The sequence below is a fragment of the Strix aluco genome, chromosome 7 (genome assembly GCF_031877795.1).
Source record: "Strix aluco isolate bStrAlu1 chromosome 7, bStrAlu1.hap1, whole genome shotgun sequence".
Lineage (NCBI taxonomy): Eukaryota > Metazoa > Chordata > Aves > Strigiformes > Strigidae > Strix > Strix aluco.
This window is the reverse complement of record NC_133937.1, coordinates 17,089,463-17,110,539: the sequence shown is the minus strand read 5'-3', so window position 1 is coordinate 17,110,539 and position 21,077 is coordinate 17,089,463. Positions and strand designations below refer to the sequence as shown.

Sequence of the window (21,077 nt, the reverse complement as noted above, 5' to 3'; positions counted from 1 at the left end):
TGACCTGAGCATGGCTGTGCATCTTGTTTGTGTGAACTGTAGCATTGCATTCCTGCCTGGTACAGCTGGACTAGGGGTTGTCCGTGTGCGTATTGCAAGGAGACTTAATTATGCTTTCATAAATAAAAAAACCTTTCACATGAGATTATGATGCCCTGAATTTTGCAAGTTACTGAGTAACTTGAACATTTATGTTCTTGCTGTGCTGTAGAAATTCTCCAGATTGTTTCAATGAACCTTGCACTCTTCACATGGTTCAGCTTGGTGTAGTATACTTTTAAATCTGCCTCTTGTGCACTGCAGTCATTCAAAACCAGGAAGTTTGTCTGGAACTATTTTGGGATGGGCATGGAAACCTTTCACCCCTGAGCATTGGGGTACAGGTTTTTACCTTTCCCTTGGCTGTCGCTGGGATAAATCCAGGTAGTAGTAGTGTGCTTACTGCCCCCTCATGTCCTGTTCTGGTGTTTGGCTTCTTACTGCAATAGTCTGTCTACTGGGCACAAGGATGCATTTATATCTATGGTGACTGCACTTCTATAGGAAGTAGATCTGAGCAAACAGAAGACAGCCCATGCATGGATGATCCAGCCCTGCTTATGTCAAAGGTCCTTGTTTCCTTATTGTACCAGTCAGCAAAGACAGAAGCAATCCATTGCAAAGGTAAGCCACTACTGATGACAAATACTGGGTTGCACCTGTGGCAGCAGTGTCTTAATGGCAGGTACAAATGCTTCCTGTGAACTGGCAGGAAGGACAACCCAAAGAAAAAGCTGGTTGTGTTGTTATATGGTATGAAAGGAATATGTTGCAAGCGATTTTATTGTGTTTGTCAGCCTCCCTTTGCAGTGGAATATTTGTTCTTCATCTGGAATAGAAATTAAAACACGGATTATGTCAATTATTGTAGTGTGAATTCATTGTATTTTAGTGGTTTCCCTTCTCATGGTTGTTTCTGGGCGTGCCTTTTAGTTGCCCGTTGTGTCCGTCTTTCTACGTGCTGCTGGGTCAAATGGAAAGCAATAAACAATTTTTGTGAGCCTAATGTACAGCATCTGCTTTAGCTGTGAGTTTGACACTGATGCTCATGTAAAAAGAGGCAAACCTCTTTTTGCACAGTGATTTCTGAAAAATAATATGCAATTAAAACTTATAAAAATGCTATTAGGCAAAATATGTGGTGTTACACACTAGGATTTGGTTCATATCTACACTCATTTATCTACTGGTGTTGGGAAAAGTGCTGACAGACCTTTAAAGATGGCAAGCAGTCAGATTTTGTTTCAGCTCCAAACATTTGACCTTTCCTACAGCATGTGCTTTTAAATGAGAATTTTCTGCTGAAACCAATACCACGGCAATACTTGCAGTATGATTACTGCTGGTTAACAGTAGCGCACACATTGGAAATCTTTCAAGGGTTTGTGGGTGTTTTCATTGGCATGTTCTTTGTCCTGGATCCATGGGGGAAGATCCTAATGGTAAAGTAATGACTCTGTTTAATGATTTTGCATTGTTAACAACTTGGAACCTTTTCAGTTTACTTTGCTTGTGCTCCTATGAGCATTAAAATACTAAATGGCTATTATGAAAACCTCACTAATCTTGGTGAGCTCCATGGAGTAGGTTTGGGTGTGCTAGTGTGAGGCAGGGTTACAATGCTCAGCCTGAAGCTGGGCCCAGCACAGGTGGGAGAGCTGAGGAAGCAGCTCACAAGGAACCAGTGAGATTTGTCCTGCGATGTTTTACTGATCCATGGTGGCATTACTAAAAACACAACTGAATATTAGGCACACATAACTATTTAAGAAAGGGTAAGTTTTGATATTTTGTGTTGAGGGCTTGGCTGTTGTGCGGGTAAGGGGTGGGGGGAGGAGGGGTGCTTTTCTCTGCGTAGATGTGACCGAGACTTCTTGCCTTGCAGCTGCTGAGAGCGTTATCGTATCTGACTCCTGGTGACCCCGCCGGGCAGCTGCCAGGGCCGGGCTGGAAGGGGGGAGCGGCCCCCAGAGGGGACGGATCCCGCCCGCCGGGGGGCCCCGCCCCGCCCCGCCCCGCCCCGCCCCGCGCCGCCCGGCCGCGGGCTGAGGGCGCCATCTGGTGGCCGCTGATGTCCTCGTCTCCCTCTGCGAGGAGCCGCCGCCACGGGCGTGGCGCGAGCGGCTTCCTGGGGCGCTTGGCGCGGCCCTCCCCTCAGCTCCCCGGCCGAGAGAAGGCAGCGGGAAAATAGGAATTGCAGGAGCCTACCCCTGATTCTGAGCTAAAGAAATAAACTAGAGGAGGAAAACCACTCCGTACGCTGGCACTCGGATGTTCTCCAAGCCTTGAGTCTGAGGGACCCGGCAGCGTCTGTCCGCTTCTGAAGGAGCAGCTGGTCCCGTTCTCTACATTGGACTGTTGGCAGCTCATTCCTGGGTGCAAAAATTAACAAAGCAGGCTATCCTTCCGACTGCTGCTCTGCTTCTGGCTTGACAACACTTTTCTAGAAGCCTCCAAATGGCAGAGATCCCTTGATTTCCAGAGATGTTCTGGCCACCCTTACCTTTGAGAAGCACTTGCTGACAGGAGGACAGGGCACACTAGCTGCTACAAACCAGAAGGCAAAGGATTCAGAATGTTGCCAGACTCATGATCTTCCTGTGTCTTGATCCCCACGTTGTGATCTTCCCATGTACCAGGCACCGCGGAAGGGCTGGACTGGTGGCCACGTGGCATGCCAGCACTGTGGGCTGCAGCCCAGGGACCTTGCACTGCCACAATGTGGGTAGCTCACAAACTCTTCCTTCATCTTTCAATTAATTTAAGTCCCAGTCAAGCAATTGGAGCATGGGGACAGAGAAGAGAGGCCAGCAAGTCTGCTCAGGGCCTGTCCCTTGGGGATGCTGTGGTGAAGCATGTGTACCCTTCTGGCTGCTTGAGCTGCCAGTGCTGTGGGGCAGCAGCCTCTGACCAGAAGCATTTACAGGGTGGTCAGCACTGCTGTGAGGAGCAACTCTACCACCATCCCCTTCACATGGAGGGGCTGTTAAAAAGCTGTTGTGCAGCATGTGTCAGTTGAGAGTAGGAAGAAGAGAACGACCCTGTCTGGGCTATTTTGTTCATGAATGTACAAAATTTGTCTTTCCTGGACAAAATCAGAAAACTGGTGCTGGGCAGTGAACCCTGTGGCCGGCACTGCTGCCCTGGTCTCCCCACTGCCTGCTGCTGGAGGGTGCCTCACCTTGTCCTGCTCCCTTCTTTGGGGACCCTTGTTGGTCTTTGCAAGCAGAGCATGCAAACACCTCTTTGTCAGGCACACTGAAGTCCCTCAGCTGCTGGGGGGTGGGAGGAGTGGGTGCACTGCCAACTGCCTTGGTGCAGGGGGCTGGGCCCAGGCCAAATTTACAGTTATAGTAAATCTTTACCTTGCTACCTTGTTGAATGGATTGGGTGGGTTACAACTGATCATGAGTCACCTGGTACCATTTTCACTTCTCTAATTGGCAGCATGTATTGTGGGGAGCAGGGCACGGAGTGGTTTCTTCCCTCCCTTGTTGTTGGTGCTTGATGCGTGTCCTCTAGCCTGCACAAAAGCCTGCTCATAGCAGAGGAGGGTGTACTGGTGTTCGCTGTAGTGTTTGGATGCAGGCTGCTCGTTGTCGTACCTGAAAGGTTCATTGGTTGAGCTGAATGGGACCAGCTCTGACAGATATCCCCATGGATGTGGCAGTTGGAGGCAGTAGCCCTCCATACTGCCAGCTACAGAGTCTTCAGTGGCAGAGATGGCACCAGTGAGTGTGAATGGGCATCTCCAGTGTTTCAAGGATCAATATTTTATGAAATGTTTTTAAGTAAACTGCAATTCACAAATACCTCTTCAGGGTATTGCAATTTATTGTAGATGTAGGCTTGTATTATAGCTTCTGTAACAGAAGGCTGATCTCCTTACACTGTATTTTTGTTTTACTTTTTTGAAGTTCTTTGGGAAATCTGGTACAGCATTCAGTCCTGGTGCAAGACTGGTAGGCTTTCAGGTGAGACCTAAAGCTTTGTAGCAAGGCTCTCTGCATTTAGGGTGCATTTAGGCCATTTCATGCATTCAGCATGCTGTTGAAATTGTTTATAGCCCACTTCTGTAGCCTGAAGCTCACCCGATTTAACTTCATCATGCCCATTATAAGGCGAGTTCATGAGCATGTGTAAATGTTGGAGTCTTGGTAGGTCTTCCTGCCAAGCCAGCACAGCACAACTAACCCACCTTCTGCTTCAAAATTTCTCCCTCTTGTGGGCTGTCTAAATGATCTGGCTCAAAGTCCCATTTCCTATCATTTCCTTTTCTTTTGTGGGAAGCTGTAGCAGAGAGGTGTACCATGCAGTCCCACTGCAGTCATTCATAGCAGCCTCTCCCAGAGGCACAGCTTCTTCTAACTCACAGTACAGCCCCATCCCAAGAGGAGTGCCAGGGAGTTAGGTGGTTGCTCTTGGTTCCCCCTGTGTTTAACAAAGCATCACTCACTATCGAGCACAGAGAGCGGTGCTCTGCAGGAAGCATGAGCTCACTGCCTTGCAAGGCTTTTATGTTAGGCTAATTCAGTTTCTTCTTCCTGGAATGAGATTGCACTCGCATTTCTCTCTGGGGTTTCTTGAATTAAAAATATGGTGTGTCACTATAGGACACATGCTTAGTTTGGTGGGGTTGGGGCATGCCTGGCCCCTGCATGCTGGCTGCATTGCAGAGCGCAGCCTTGTTGGTGTTTGGTGCAAGTGGGAATGTGCCTGCCTTGGCCATGGGAGCTGAGCTGCCTGCACAGCAGCAAACAGGTACCTGAGGGGCAGGGTTTCAGGCACAAAGACTTCAGTCTGGCTAGCAGCAGGGGGGAGAGAAGGAAAGAGAAGTGGAGAAGCATTCAAAATGTAAACTTTCTGAAAAAGAAAGGCTTTATTTTTAATACTTTCCTTCACAGAATAACTTTCCTGTTGCATAGGAAAACCTATTCTTGCCTTTCCTCTGTTTTTCCTCCCTTCTGCTTGATAGCCTCTGATTCCTTAGAGGAAACAGGGAGTTAGCTGAAATTATTTGCTGTTGCTCTAGCTGTTACAGTCCAATTTTCTTTTATGGAGATGAAGTAAGATAACACAAAGCAGAAAGATAATTAAACATAGAAAAAGCAGTTATAACTTCTGCTAGTGGTTCCCTAATTTCTGCTACCTCTTCTGCTGGAGAAATGTGACCACAGCACAAGGCTGCTTGGCCCTTCTGAGACCTAGGAATCCTCTACTGGCTCAGGCTGCTTAAAGCCAGCTCTTTTCCTGTTTATATGTTCTCACTTTATTAGCCTGAAGGCAGAAGAGGTAAAGTGAGACCTAATAAGGTCAGGAAGGAGCACATAAGAGGTAGAATGCAGAAATGCTTGATCATAAAACTAAAATCTGTATTATAATGCCTATATGTAATAGGGATGGCAAAATTAAGATTGCTTGTGTCAATTTAATTAGTGTTTTGTAACCTTCTGAGTGCTTAGCTTTGAAGCCTTAATCATGTACCTTTAATACAGTTTCTGGAGGTGACCATACATGGTTCCTAAGGTCAACAGGCAGACCCTAGCTGCAAGTCTGAAGCTTTCATTAAGAGTTTACCATAGTCCGTGTCTGGAAGGTTAAATATACATTTGAAGTTAAGCTTGAGCTAAAGGGCTTCACTCAGTATCTGGTATGTGAGTGACTATGTTGAAAATCAAGAAAGGAAAACTTGGTAGCATCCATCAAAATAATCAAAGCTGTGAAAGAGAGGGGAGCGTGACAGGCTTGGTGGTACCTGGGATCCTTTCTTTAACACCAGAACAAATTTTGGGACCCCAGATCTCTGGGTGTTGATTAAATGTGTCTACACTTTTACTTCTTTCAAGTTAGTCTTCAGTGATAACTTTGATCAGTCTTGGATTGTGAGGATAGGTCCAACCCCACACAGCAGTCCTTAATGGGGACCAAGGGAGCTCAGTTTTGGTACTGTGGCCCAGGCCCTTAGCAGGACATCTCACTGGTTCCATCTTGATGGTCCTCCCAAGCTGAGGAGAAGGACTGTTGCCTGTTGGTGGGAATAGTTCCCAGGAAATGACTGTTCCCCTAAAACCTGCAACAGCCATGGGAAGACCCAGAGGTGATGTAGAAGCTGGCTCTACACATCTGCAGAGAAAAACCAGCTTTTTGTAAAGGAACTGTTTTGTCAGGAGGTTGACCTAGTGAGTATTTGTAATTTGCAATTGCACTTTGATAGTGAATTAATGCTCCTCTGTACTGGGAATGTCTTTGAGGTTCACTGGAATATAATCTATGCTGTTCGAAGGAAACCAAGGAGGGCCCTGCAATTTCTTTCAGGTTGTATTAATCTCTTTGATATAATACATGACAGCACAGTAGTTGCACAATTAACTGGCTTTCTGCTTTGGAACGACCCCACTAATTACTCTACATTGAAAAGATGGATTAAGTGTCTTGGGAGAGCGTTTTATAGCAGCTGACATTTAGATGGCTAGAGGACATTGAAGGTGACGCTGTGGAAATGGCACACCAATACCCTGCTGATGTGCCCAGGAGGCTGAGGAGACATTGGTATCTGGGTGGAAGGCACCTGAGGGACCCTTTCTCACCTCTGTCTGTGGAGCTGGATCTTGCCAGAGGTGGAGGCAGATGTGGGTCCCTCCACACAGAGCAGTGTGGTCTCACTGCCCCCTCCCTGTCCCCATATGGTCCTCACAGCTCTGCCTGGAATCAAAAATGTCCATCGCCATGTGATGGAACTTTCCCCTTCTGCTGGTTACAGCTCTTACTGCTCCTCCTGCCTTCCGGGTTTTGGCCTGTAGCGGACATAAGCAATGTCAACTTGTAGTAAGCAAATGCAAAAATATGTACCTTATAAAGAAATAAAGTAAGCATTGGGTGTCATGAGCCACAGCCTGTATGAGTTTAGCTGTTACAGGGGAAAAAGGTAGGACCTGCAGGGTACACAATAATGCTTAGAAGTCAGCATTTTAGATATATATATATTTGTCTAAGTTTTGTAATTTCTCCATTTTGTTTTTCTAGTCCAAGGAGCTATATGTTTACCTTTAAATGTGAACTCCTAATGTTTGCTTCCTAAAAAACCACACATTAAAATATACAAGTGACATCATGGACAAGCATGAGGTTCCTTACAAATAAGCCTAAATTTTACCTCCAGCTTTACTGGGCTTTATTTCCTTTTAGATTTGCAAGCATTCATTTCCCTTCTACAGGTTTCTCTGCACCTGTTTTAAAATGTGGTTCTTTCTCTTTTTTTTTTTGTTGTTGTGGTTTGGTTGGTTTATTTATTTTTTTTTCATGCTGGTAGAAACCCCCTTTCTGTTGCTGGGGGTTGCGCTACAGGCCAGTAACATCTGGGCCATAACCCTATGGGCTCCTTTGGGCTCCTGTGGCCATGCCATGTGACATGACACATAGAGCCTGGGTGTCCTGTGAACCAGTCTTCCCCTGAGAGTGGACTTCTGTGATGTTTTCATTTGTGGATTTGATTCAGATTCTTGGTGTTGTGAATGTACAGCCAGGCTTTATCCTGGGTAATGAACACTGTGTTGTCATGTGTGTGTGCAGTAGTTAGGCATTGCATTTACTTGTGACAGCAGCAATAACACTCTCATTAACTATCTTCTGCAAATCTAATTTCATGATGTCAAGAAGTTACTACTTTCAGCTCACCAACATGACTGAAGTCCCTACCCCAGCATAACTCAGAAGGCTGCTGTGAAAATGCAGTCTCTTGGTTTTTCAGTAGGTGAATAGGAATAAAATTATGAGCCTTTAAACTAAATAATATTTTTTTCTTGTAGCTTGAGATCTGTTCAATCAATAATCTTTCTGCTAACTCTGGGGAGAATTTTAGTTGCCTACATAAAATGTTTTAATTATTTAAAATCATAAAATATAAGTAGGCACAATTTGCTTGGAACTCATTAGGGAAATATATGAATAAGAAGAAAAGATAATGTTTGCTTCTGCATTAATTTAAGGCAGCCTCTAAAATATGAAATCTAATCCAGGAAAGCAGTGACTTATCAGCAATGTTTACTTTTCCTGTAATAGGAGTAAATATTAAAGCAGCTAGTTATGTGCTTATCCCTACAGTATTGCACTGAGCCTAAAAGGAAGATAAATAACTTGCCTGAAATCCCACATTAATTTCCCTCTTTTACAGGTTTTATGTTTGTTCATTTCCTTTTTCAAAACATTGCTTTTAAAATTATTATTATAAAACAGGTGACTTAGAAACCATGAGTAGCTGCAAATGCATGAGACCAATTTGTGTGTGATTAGAATTATGCAGAGGTAATACTTTATACCCGCGCAGAGCCTTTCATCCCAGTGCAAATCACTGCGCACAACGTGCAGCAGCAGCAGAGAAATGCTGCTGCCCTGGGGCAGGGCTTGGCAGACCACAGAGCAGAGCAAGGGATGGGGAAGGAAACAAAAAACCTTATACCTTCAAGTTTCTCTGAAGAAACTTCAGTGCTCCCTGTTGCAGGAAACTCTCATTTGCAGCTCTTAAGGTGCAAAGAGGGAAGAATTGGCTTTGTTCAGTACTTCTTGTTTGGGATCTCATCAGAAATCCTGCCCCAAAAGACCTTTCTCATTTTATTTACAATTTTCCATATTTTTACTCTGGAAAGGACGTGATAGTGCTGCTGCTCCTGTGAAAATGAAATGAGCAGTAAAAGCAATTGTGCTGCAAACCACACAGAGATGGGTCCAGATTTCTTGCGTGTGTGGAGCTCACAGGTTATCTGAATGTGTTGGCGTACCTGTTGTTTGGAGGAATGGATGGAGCTGCTCAACATGGTCGTGTTCCTTGTGGTAGTGTGAGGGTGGTACCAGGGACAGAGGAGGCCTGTGCAGTTTCAGTAGATGGGTTAGATAAAATCAAGCTGTATTTATCTTGACTAGTAGGGAGAGCAGTCTCTTAAACCAGCACTGACCTCTTAGCTTATTTACCCATGTTGTGGCCATTTAGGATGGATTTCTTCAAGTGCTAAGAGAACACCAGCAGGGATGCAGCTAAGTGGGCTACAGCATCATCAAAAAGGAGCCATCTGCAAGTTATGTCACTTGCTGCTGTTGCCACCTGAATATCATCAAGATTGCAGTGCCTGAGACATGGCATCGGCCTCAGGTCTGAGCTGCAGGGTTTCTGGGGCATGTGGGGAGCTGTTCATGCTTCAGAGGGGTGGGCATTTAGGTGAGGTTTATATTCACGTTCCTTTCCCTGTATCCTAAAGGCTTTATCACAAAAAGCTTGCTAATTGTCTTCCATGAGCAGCAATTCACAGAAAATGCTGCCTGTGTGTAATGTGGCTAAATTCAAACAGATTAAAAACAGTTCATGAGTTTGTTAAAAGGAGGAGGGATGGCAGTGTCAGAGGTTCAAACAAATGCCTCTAAGTTACGCTACACCTGACAACCCAGTTTTCCTTTAGGCCTGCAGCAACGTGAGAAACTGATGATGCTCCCTGCTTCATCCCCTGCATGACCCAGTGGGATCAAAAGCTGCAGTGTTGAAAATGCGTAAGTGAGCCTTGAGCATTGAAGAACCCCTGTGTCTACCCTCGGACAGTGAGTTGCTTCTTTCTGGGAGAAGCTCTCTCTCTCGATTTCTGAGCACCCTGTCTGAGTCCTGAGTGTTTTCCATGCTGTAGATAAGTCTAAGCTCTTGCTATCTTTCCTCTGGGTATATCACAGAGGGCCAGCACAAAGGGGGAGCATGGCAGCACTGCTGAGCGAGTGTCATCTGCTCATTTAATTAACCAGTGGAGATGCAAAGTCTGCTCTGAAACAGTCTTCTGTTCCTTTCCCCGTCACCCATCCAAATATTACACCACACCGTTTCAAATGTGACATCTTTGGAGCAGGGCCCAATACCTGACCAGCAGCTAGGGTTATATGCTTTCATTCTCATGGTGGCTTCTGGGAGTTACTGCACTAGAGGGAATTTTTTTTTTTTTTTTTTTTTTTCCTTTAGTGCCCTATCCTTCAGCCTCATTTGCTTCTGAGCAAGTCCCAACTGTACATTTGTCACCTGTGTTGGCCTCGGGGGTCAACCCTTGCAATTGGAAGAGATGCCAGTGTTGCATGAAGAACTGGGTGGTAAGGTTTGGGCAACAGCTGTGCCCACAGGTCAGGTCCTCTTTAGGGTGAAAAATCCTGAGCCTCTACAGTGTGAGCAGTAGCTCAGGCAGTGTTACCTGGGAGGAGTGAGCAGACCCCTAAGCTCCCATACATGATCTCGCCATTAGAGAGAGACAAAGACTTGTGCTACATTATCGTCCACTCTCACCACCTAATGAAAGCCTAAATTCCCATTGTCCCCACAAATTCCCCAAAGCTGATTCACCACTTGAATTAAACCATAATTATATATTATCAGCAGTCACTTTATAGTAAGGTTGAAGGATTAAATGCAGTTAGCGGTGATGAATTCCAGATGCACAGGACAGAAGCCTGAAGAGAAGGCCAGCTTCTGAGTAACTACAAGATAGAGTGTAATGTATTCTAAATATTTGATTCAATTAAGCTTCCTTCTGCTCTTTGTTTCAGCTTACAGATGGCTCATCAATCTATAGTTTAGGGACACATTGCTATTCTTTCTAATGGTAATTACGTGATCAGGATGGAGACAGGTTTGATTAAATGCTCACACTATGCTCTGCATATTTAAAATGGAGCAGAGTCCAAGGCAGAGGCAAAATACTAGCCCGCTGCACGCAGCTTCAGCCTCAGGCACTCAATAAGTCTTCCTCTAGCATAGGGGATGGGGACTTTGCCAGTTCCCACCATTCAAGGAAGAGTTTTTGAATTAATGAACTATGACTGTATCTGGTTTTTGAATGTTGCTAAACTGTTATTTGACAGTGTCTTGCAAAAATACTCACAGTGTTTGTCCATTTTTGGCTCTACTTTACTGGGAGGATTCTTGCAACCTGGAAACTAGTAGCAAAACAGTTACAGAGTCTGTGATCAATCTTCCAGTGACTTCTGTGTGTTTGGGAAAGGCCATCATGGTACTTTTAGGCCAGGGTATGTAACCTTAATAGCTTGTAGCTGACTTGTGATTATCAGCCTACAGCCTCTGAAAGCAGGAATATTTGAGAGGATGCCCCAGCTGTTAAAGTATCCTATTTTGTGTTTGTAACCCTTACCATTTTTCGTTACCTACTTAAAAAGTAAGATTGTAATGTAGAACTTGGCCAGAAGCTTTGCATGCAAATGTATAATGGTTGTGTATATTCCTTTAGCCACTCCATCTGAGCGCTATTATAGTCATTAAGACGTTGGTAATGTGTTACTTCTTTCACACAGATAAGAAAATTGAGCACACACAGGTTTGAAGCTCTGAGGGTAAAACTGTACCCAGCAAGAGAAATTGGGCAAGCTTTATGCCCTATTTAAAATCTCATTTAAGGGCCATATGCACCTTGTCCTGGTCTTCTCCCAGGCATGGATTTTACTTTACAGCAGCCAGTCTTCAATTCAGCAAAGTACTTAAGCACATCCTGACATGCTCTGCTGAATCAGGGTTTTAAGTGGAAGTGACAAATAGAATTGAGATCTCACTCATAGCCCTACTCTGAAACCATCAGTGATGCTTCCTTTCTTCACTGCTCTCCCACTGCGGTATGTTATCACATGTCTGAGACAGGCATGACCTGTGCCCTGAATGTCTGCCCCTTATCAGCAAATCTAAAGTGACCTTTTCTCTCAATATACATATGATAACCTTCCAGTGTATCAGTCCCCCAAAACAGTAGGCAGTGGAGCTTTTGTCTGTAAAATGCTAGTTCTGGTTTCTTGTTTAATTAGGTTTTCTAATAAGAATTTCAGGATAAAATAAAAATCCCTAAAAATTAGTTAGTATTACTTTTAATTCACCATGGAAAGAAGTAATTAGTTGGATTCTTATTCTCTAGCTCAAACAGAATACGCCTCCTGCTCCCTTAAGTCTCTTTGGTCCCAGCTAAGGTGAGCTTTTTCAACTGCTGTTTCCTGATCAAAAAATTTTATAGAATGCATCAGGATGAAATGGATGATAACAGAAAATGAAGTTAACTAGGGAGTTGAGAATAGGGTAGGGAAAATGCATCATTTTGTTACATGCTGCCTAGGGAAGGGAATCTGCTTGCAGTAATTATTTGAATAGCCAGTTAACAGCTGTATTGCATCCTCTTACAATCACCATTTTCCTTCTGTAGACTTGCCACCAATGCTCTGTGCTTGCAACTTTCTAGGAAACAAGCACCTAGTAAGTTGCTTCTTTGGCAGGCAGGCAGGAAGGAGGGAGAGAGGAAGGAGGAATTGTCTTGGTTTTCTTCTTGCCCATTTGCTCTTCCTCATTCTGACTTCAAAAAAAGTAAGAACCTATGCTGTTACCTAGGTTAAAGAAACCCAGCCCTTGCACACAAAAGTTTTAGGGAGTGCTCTGTACTGTAAATACTGTTTGACATACTTTTAAAGACAACTTTTTTTCTTCCCACACGTGTATATTTGAGGCTTCTTATGTAGTACCCTTTGAGGACTACCATGACTTTCAATATTGTTAGTTTCAGAAGGCTAACAATCTCCTTGAGGTCATGTACATTTGATTAAAAATCAATTTTTCTATTATGGCTTTTAACATTAGTAAACTCCACTTCTTTTCCTTTTGATGGTAGGACTGATTATTCTGCTTAGTAGCCTCATTTAGGACAGAAAATGACTTTGTTGTATTGACTCACTTAAAACTCAGTCATTCTACACAGGGACATTGTTTTCAACCATTGTCTTACAAGGACAACTTCACATAAGTTTACTTGCTTTATTACAATTAAAATAAGAAGCCATAGTAGATCTCAAAATATGTGTCTCTTCCCAATTTAGCTGCCCTTAGGATCCTGCTGCTCGTAAAGTCTACTTTTCCAGGCTATGCTATTCAGTGGAGATATAGGTTAAATAACCATCTTTGATACTGCTTTGCCTGCATTTTTCCTGATGATTTGATGCTGCTTGTTTCCCATCTGCTGGGCTTCCTCCAGTTACAACTTGAACGCTAATGTGACTCCATCCCCCATTGGGAGCATGCTGATATTGACTCGTGCATCTCTGTGAAGCTTCTCATTGAGGTGGTGAATGCTCTGGGTTGCCAAGTCATCCTTTCTTGGTTTTAGCACCCTTCCACTCCAAAGCACCTATTGAAAAAAGAAATGTCATGCATCTCATTTGTTCCAATATGTTCCTCGGACCACAAAGGAAGCTTTGGAAAAGGTCCTGCATATTTTCTAGAAATTGATATTATTTGTGTATTTCAGATTTCTAGTGGTGTCTGATATGGAGCTCTCATAAGCAAGTGGGATTGGGAGTCCACAGAATTGGCTAATTGTACTTCTACTGCAAATTAGAAGCCAAAATAAAAAAAAAAAAAGTGATTAAACATAGGTATTTTTAAAAGCCCCTATTCAGCTGCCACCATAACCCCGAAGGTGCCTGAAGTTTAACATAATTTTTTGTTTCTAGTAAAACTTATTAATTGATAACTTAGTAGTTAATGATTATAAGTGCTACCTTTGATCTTGTGTAAGTACTGTACATAGTAGAAAATGCACTACAAGACAAATCAGAATAATACACAGCATTCTCTGTAATGAATTACAAAAAAATTTGAAAAGTTTGTTATCACAGGCTGTTTATGTACTAACATAAATTTAACATATTACTTCTTACTTCTACAGGGTTTTATTCCTTGCTTATATTAGTGTTCCATATAGCTTACTTTAGGAATTTATGTTGAATTTTAAAAGCCTCCTTTGTATAACATGGAACAAACGTTGCAATTGGCAACCGAGTTGCAGGTCAGAAATCATGTTACCAGAATCCCACTGCGACTTTCTTTTTCCTTTCCCAGAGGCAAAAGCAGTAACTCCCTGTGCTACTACCACTACAACTGCAGTACTTACATTATCAATAGCTATTATTCCCCCTTTCTTTATGAGGCGCAAACATTTTTCATAGTACTCATTGTAGCTTTCTTTATCCGCATCAATGAAAGCAAAGTCAAAGGTTTCAGCTTCTCCACTGGCCAACAGTTCATCTAGATGAGCAACAAAGTGAGTTGTTACACCCTGGTTAATGCTGTGTAGGAGGAAGTCATCCATTTGTGTTAAAGTTCTCATTAAATAATGTTTTTTGGCACCTTGACCAGGCAGCCTATTCCTCTACAACTAATTACTAGAAAAGCTTATCCCACAGAAACCAATCTAGACATGATGTACGCCATAAAACACTCAGTTACCGAGTTCTGCCTACTTGGAAGTTCATGGAGTAGTTCTAAACCTGCAGGATACAGCTGGGACTGCTGAAAGGTGCAGTAAAAACAAGTCAAGCAGTTTGAAACTGGATGCATTCTACACCTTCAGCTGTTTTTTGAGCTGACTGAGGAGAATTGTTTTAAGTGGATTAGGACTTTTCTCACATTTATGAACAGGTCCTAAATGCTAATCTCTTGATGATCAAGTGCCATGATACAGGTTATAAACAAACCCTGTCAGAGATCTTTATCACAGCAAAAGGTTGCTGTAAGTAGACCCTCCCTGGGCCAAGGCAAGTGGAATTCAGTTTTAAGTTCTCCTAAATGGACTACTTGACTGAGAACTTCAAATCACCAGTTGCAGAGGGGCTGACTGCTGCCTTCCTAAAGTTCTCAGCCACCCCTCTCACCTGCCCTCATCCTCTGCCAGCAGAGGATCTTTCTGTCTGAAGCACTGCCTAGACAAAGCTCTCCTTCAGACTTCAAGGACAGTGCATCCTAGCAGACTGCTAATATTTGTCTCTTTAGAAAGGATGGAAGAATTTGGAAGTAATGCAAGATTATGGATGGATCTACGGATCCATCAAACACCTTTGCTGGAAACCTTCTTTTGCCTCCTCCATTCCTAGCAAAGTTATTGCATTTTCAGAATATTTATTAATATTTCATCTACCCCACATCTTCTCTTCTTTTGAATGAGAAAAGTCATTGCCTTTCTAATGGCCTTGCGTGCTTTTGGCAAATACTAAATTTGAACTCCTCTGGTCACAATTCAACTGTTATACCCTAAGTCTTATGTTGGCTTCTGAATTTTGTCTCCACCTCAGCCCTTTCAGAAAATTTTCCTGTCTATAACAAAGAAATACTTGCTTAGAATGAGTAAGAGAAATTGGGCTTTGTCTAATTAATCTGTTTTAATCAGCTTTCCCAGAAGCAGCTGACAGTAGTACTTCACAGATTAAACAAGGTGATGGACAGAACAGGTGAGTGGCTAGTACAGCCCACACTACACAGACAAGCATTTTTTTCTCTCGGGTAGCATGTAGGAAAACTGTGAACTTCTGAAGTGGTGAAGTTTTCTGAATTTTAATTTATTTATTTTTTAAATATAAGAGAAGCTGTCTCACTGTTAGCAAAGGGATCACATCCACAAGCATATTCGGTCTTAGATTTCATCAGTATTATATCTATCTGCTATTTCTAGGGAAGGGAAGAAAAAAAAAAAGTATTTTAGGTTGCTTACCAAGTGTTTGAATTGCTGGCTTAATCCGCAGGTCAATTTTATGCTCTACTCCTGCCTAGAATGAAAAAACCCAAAGAACTGATGAAAGCAGTCAAGAGATAAACTGTTAGTAGGTTGCACTCAGGGAGTGACTGGTGTTCTGATATTTTTCCTATTATTTCTAGGTTCCAGACAGACTTAAATTTGTCTTTCCAAATTGAACTGTCTCAGCCTCCTTTAATTATATCAATGCTTGTGTGTGAATGTGCACATCTAAGATAGCAAAACCCCTTGACATGCAAACGCAGCTGTCCCAAACATGTAACAGAAGAGATGCTGCTTACCTCCTTCCACAGTGGCTTTCCAATTTTGACATAGTCCTCATTTATATCACAGGCAATAACTCTACCGTTATCTGGCAGGACAAGTGCCATATTTAAGGTATTATAACCTGTGAAAACACCTAGGGAAATCATAAGAGTCATCAACACTTACCATATTGTGGAAAAAAAGAAAAAAAATATAAATAGCAAACCACAGAGCTCCTTTCAGGAATAAAAACCTCAAAGGATAGCAATTTGTTAATGGACACAAAAGGGTTTCCCCTCTATTTTAATGTAATGGCGGGTTGGGAGGAATTTTTACTACTTTATTTTTTTAAAATCAATCCTTTAGCAAAGCTTAATGTTGGCTTTTTCCAAAAGTCTCCTGGACACATAGGGCAGAGTCTGGTCCTGCGTCTCTGAGGAATGCCCTCATTTAGCCCCATTTAAAAGTGGAGCTAAATCATGAGTCAAAGGGACTGCACCAGCAGGAAAATACCAAGGCATCATAACAACCAGGCCAAGAATGAAGATGGTGGGAACCCATGCTCAGCATCGCTCTGGCTTTGGGACATCCCGTTAACATAGGTGCATCAAGGCAAGTGGCTTGGATGCAGGGCCTGTGCAGCAAAACACTTCCTTCTGGTACAGGAAGGAAAGAATACACCCTGTCCTGCAACTGCTGGAAACCCAAGTGACATGTTGATCTTATTTTTTTCAGTTGGCCTCAGAGTTGATGAGACATCCATGCTGATGCCAGTATGACTGAATGCACAGATAGACAAAGTAGCAAGTAAGTGCAAATCAGACACTACTTTTCACACTGTAGTTTGCCCACCTGTTTGCCAAGCCAGGTCTGCAGTGCCTCACCATGTTTAGATATCTTATCTTAATGTTAACATGGCTCTATTTGGAGAAGGACAGCCAGAAGCTTAATTCTGCTACAGAGAGGATGAAGTGACACTCTTACCTATTTCAATAACTTTCTTGGCTTTAATGAGTTTGACCAAATTTGCCATAAGCTGAGCCTGGTCACAGGACACCATCATTTTACTCCAGGGATGATCAGCAGTGATCTAGAAAGAGGAAAAAAATATCACAACAAACAAAACCCAAAGCTTCCTAGGGAAAAAACCCAGAAAAACCCCAGGAAAAAGAGATACTCCTACCTTTCTCATTTTAGATGGCTTTGTGCTCCATCTGAGCCAGAAATTGGTTTGAATTTAACAGTAACTAAGGAGCGTGGGGTGTGTGTCATAAGCAGTGGCGGATCATTCAAAGCAATACTATGCCCCAAAGTTACCATGGCTGTGGCAAACTCAGCAATAGTTATAACTGATGAAGAACCACGGAGGAACCTTGACTGTGAAAGTCCTTTATTTCTGTGAATTTACATAAACAGATGCACTTCTTTTTTTAAACTATAACCTTTGTGCTTATGCCCTTACTCCTCCAAGACATGTAGGATGTTTTTATGAACTGCTAGGTTAAAGTCTGCTGCCGAAGGTCAGACCATGTGGTTGTGGTTCTGGTCACACAGTGGAGCTGGAGGAGCTGTGCCCATGCCAGGGTGGGAGGGCCCCTGGAACTCAGGAGGGGCAGCAGGAGAAGCAGAGCTGTGCCTGGCAGTTGAATGGAAAAGGACGGTCAGCCCCTTTCCTTTCTTCCTCTAGAGCTCATTCCAACCAACCAGCTCCAGTACTTAACATTTAATTGCTTTTTTACAGGAGTAGTTTGTCTCACTTGAAATGACTCAATCCTGAGTCAGGAAGTCTGCTCTGAGCTCTGCTGGAGGACATCACTTCTCTGAGCTATAGTTTCCTGATATGCCAACTAAAATGAACAGAAGTCATCTGTTCAAGTCAAAATCAAGTGCAGCCCAAACACATAGCCTTGGGAGCCATGAAGAGACATGTCTAAAACATATGACAATACTATTAAATACTTATTTAGGTATCCCTGAATATTGAAGAGTCTCCTGGACTTCAAAGTTCAAAACAAATTCTAATGTGTATGCAAATAAGAGGGAGGAAGGAATATCACAAAAAGTCCAGCAGTTCAGGACGAGGTGTGGGCGATACCAACAGGTCCTAGTGGAACAGTAACAGCACTCAACAGAAAACCTGCCTTGGGGGATATAATACTGACCAGTCGCAGCTTCTTTAGAATTGGATGTTCCCGCAAAGAGTGATCCAGTATATATTGCCAGAGAGGGTTACTTTTCCCAATAATGCTCTTGGATGATTTGGGTGTCCCAAAAACTAAAGGGTATTTTTTACCTAAAAAAAAAAAAAAAAAGGAATAAGACCTTTTATCTTTTTTAGTTATTGCCTGCTTAAATAAAGCAAGCACTTAAGTATTACTAAAGGTTAAAGAATACTTTGCTCTGAAAAATCCAGTGAAAAAGGAAAATGCAGGGTGGACTACAGTGGACTACAATTTTTTTTTTCCTCCTTCTTTTTAACCTCTAAGATGTCCAGCCCAAGTCTGTAAAGGCTGAAAGAGAAAGGCTTGTGTACTGTGTTGTTCAGTGGCCAATGTGAAAGTTACAAGTTGTCATATTCTTATGGGACAAGTAACCACATCAGAACCTAAAGGGCGAGTGTAAGGAGAGGAGCATGAATGAGGCACACTATTTTCTCAGTCTGGGGACCTTGTTTTGCAGATGGATAGAGGCTGCTGGTCTTCAGGGCCGTCAGCTGATGCATTTTCTCAAGCCCTGTGTTTTCCTAATGACAGTGTCCTGCCCTTTAGCCAGCGGAAATCTGGTATTGCTCAATGGCTTGTTTAGCATGAAACAACTATGCAAAAAAAGTAGGTACTGAAAGCTGAATTAGATACTGCTTGTCTACTTAAATACAGAACCGATCTCAGCTTTGATGCCCAATGCTTCTTTTACCAAATGGGGCAAATATTTTAAAGAAATAACCAAAAAAAAAAAAAAAAAAAATCAGTCCACATCCCTGATAGTTGTTTGCTATTAAAGTACGCTTTTATTTCGAGATTTCTAATTTATGTTCTGGTAATGGCTCTATTTTACAGACGATCACACTGAGGTGTAGATTATTTCAGCAACTTGCTTGAAGTCAAAGGGTAAGTAAGCAAGCGACTGTGTTACAAGCCCAACACCAGCCTCCTTCCCCAGCCTGATCGTGGGCTCGCTCTTCCTCTGACCCCGGGGAATGAAAGCGAAATTGTTCCCAGAAGAGAAAGCTGTAACCAGGACCCCACCGCAACGTTTCCTGCCTGGCCAAACACATGCAGGCAGGGGTCGGGCAGGGAGCGTGCCCTCGCCTTTGTCGGGACCTTTGCCCCGACCCCGCCGGCCGCAGGGCCCCACGCTGCGGTAGCGGGATTACAGGCAGCGGCTTGGGCTCTAATAGCATCAGTCTATTTACCGCCGCAGCTCGGCGAAATCCCGGCCCTCAGGGCAGCCCCGCTCCCCCGACAGCCGCCCAGCCCCGCCGTCCTCGAGGGGACCTGCCCGGGCGCCGCGGTTCCCGGGCCGGCCCCGGTGGGGACAAGGGGAGGGTGCAGCGATCACCCCCTCCCCGTGTGCGTGCGGGGGGGCGCCGCTTACCTGCGAGCATCCCCGTGGCGAAGGCGACCCCCAACATCACCGTCCCGACGGCCACTTCTTTGGGCACGCTGAAAAGGGGCATTTCGGAGCCGGGAGGGGGGCGGCGCGGTGCGGGGCAGAGCGGCGCGGTGCGGCCCGGGCCGGTCTCGGGCGGGGCGGGGCGGGGCGGGGCGTCGGGGCTGCCGGCCCGGCGTGTCCTATTGGCGCCGGCGCGTTGGTTGGTTGTGGTGGGTTTTACGCCACCCGCGCCTCGAGGTGCCCGGGGCTGGGCTGGGGGGAGGATGGGCATGCCGCGGGACATGAGCGCCTTCCTCTCCAGTGCCGCACTCTGTAGCGGGGTGTAAAGTCACAAAAGCAGCACCTGGGGGTTCTGTCGCCTTCACTGCAGACTTCGTTTTAAAACACACCCAGATGTTGTGCGAACTGGTAATGGGCTCCGACGGTGGAACTCTTCAGAGAAATGTCCTCATGAGAGTCTTGGGCCTCCAATTAGTCCTGGGAAGGTGCTCTCTCCTTCCCCTAGCACTGATGGTTTTTGCAGCCAAGGTGCGAGCAGATTCCTTTTCAAAAAGCACGTAAGATTGTGGGACTTCAGTCCTGCGACCAAAAGAACTGCGAGTTTCCAGGTGAGAGGGATCAAGAAAGATCTCCCCAAGAGGCGGAATGGGGCCTGGTTTCCTCTGCTGCTGTTTCAGCCCCCTTCTGCAGCATCTTCCTGGTGAGGTGAGGCAGTGCCTTTGCCACTGTTTGACAGCCTGGTTGTTTAGGGATCTCCCTGGTCTGACCTGTCGCAGAGGGAATTGATATATATATAAACCAACAGTGACTGTGCTGACATCTTTTCTTAGAAATTGGGCTAAAAAAAACCCTTTTCTGTGCTTTTATTTCATTACGTAGATATGTGCTGAAAGGACCCTGCAGTGCCTTTTGAAGGCAGGCTGAGGATTTGATTTTCATTTCGTGAAGTGTCAATACCTGAATTTTGCAAAACCCAAGCAAGATGTGAAGATCTATCATTTTGTCACTCTACAGGAGATGAAATGAGCAATGTTGCACACCGACCAGGAATACCCAGCAATGAAGTGGGTTGCAACTTGGCCTCAACAGAGGCAGGTAAAACTTCCCTTTTGGCACATAGTTAATCCCTAGAAAGCTAGATGAATTGTGTGCTGATAGGTTAGGATGATAACACTTCAGCTTTGTTCTTATGCTAGCATAACTGTCTAGTGTCAATGCAGTTAGCAGAAAAAGATTATTCTGTAAGTACATCTTAAATGCAGGATTAAGTATATCACCAGGACATTTATGGGAAATGGATTTGGCTATCACTGTATTTTTAGCGTGTGCTAGACCTTATTTACAAAGACTTGAGCTCAAAGCACTAGTATTTCTTTTGCAGCAGCTAATCATGTCAAGCACTAAGGAGTCTGCTGTGCTTTCTGACTTGCAGAACAAAACAAGACATCTGATCTGTCTGGCAGGTAAAATACCTTTCAGTTCACTTTAAACTTTATTTGATTTTTAAAGCTGTGAGTGTTGTTGGTTTCCTCGTTTTGGTGTTTTGGGTTTTTTTTCCCCATTCAGTATCTCATCACTTTCTCTGTGTACATT

At 44.0% G+C, this 21,077-nt stretch overlaps 1 protein-coding gene across 1 annotated transcript; it reads right to left on the bottom strand.

Annotated features, from left to right (window-relative positions):
• Positions 1 to 12,842: 12,842 nt before the first annotated feature.
• Positions 12,843 to 19,636, bottom strand: COMTD1 (catechol-O-methyltransferase domain containing 1). The gene is made up of 7 exons (XM_074830028.1): positions 19,467 to 19,636; positions 18,035 to 18,165; positions 16,857 to 16,962; positions 15,908 to 16,026; positions 15,585 to 15,639; positions 13,992 to 14,125; positions 12,843 to 13,226 (listed from the first exon to the last, which is right to left on the bottom strand). The coding sequence occupies exons 1-7, from the start codon at positions 19,546 to 19,548 to the stop codon at positions 13,074 to 13,076; spliced, it is 780 nt and encodes a 259-aa protein (XP_074686129.1). The 5' UTR covers positions 19,549 to 19,636; the 3' UTR covers positions 12,843 to 13,073.
• Positions 19,637 to 21,077: the final 1,441 nt, after the last annotated feature.

Coding starts and splice junctions, on each gene's coding strand:
- COMTD1 (XM_074830028.1), bottom strand. CDS start 19,548: ATGCCCCTTTTCAGCGTGCCCAAAGAAGTGGCCGTCGGGACGGTGATG. Junction 15,640..15,907: donor GAAAGCCACTGTGGAAGGAG/GTAAGCAGCATC, acceptor TTTTCATTCTAG/GCAGGAGTAGAGCATAAAAT. Junction 13,227..13,991: donor GAATAATAGCTATTGATAAT/GTAAGTACTGCA, acceptor TTTTTTCAATAG/GTGCTTTGGAGTGGAAGGGT.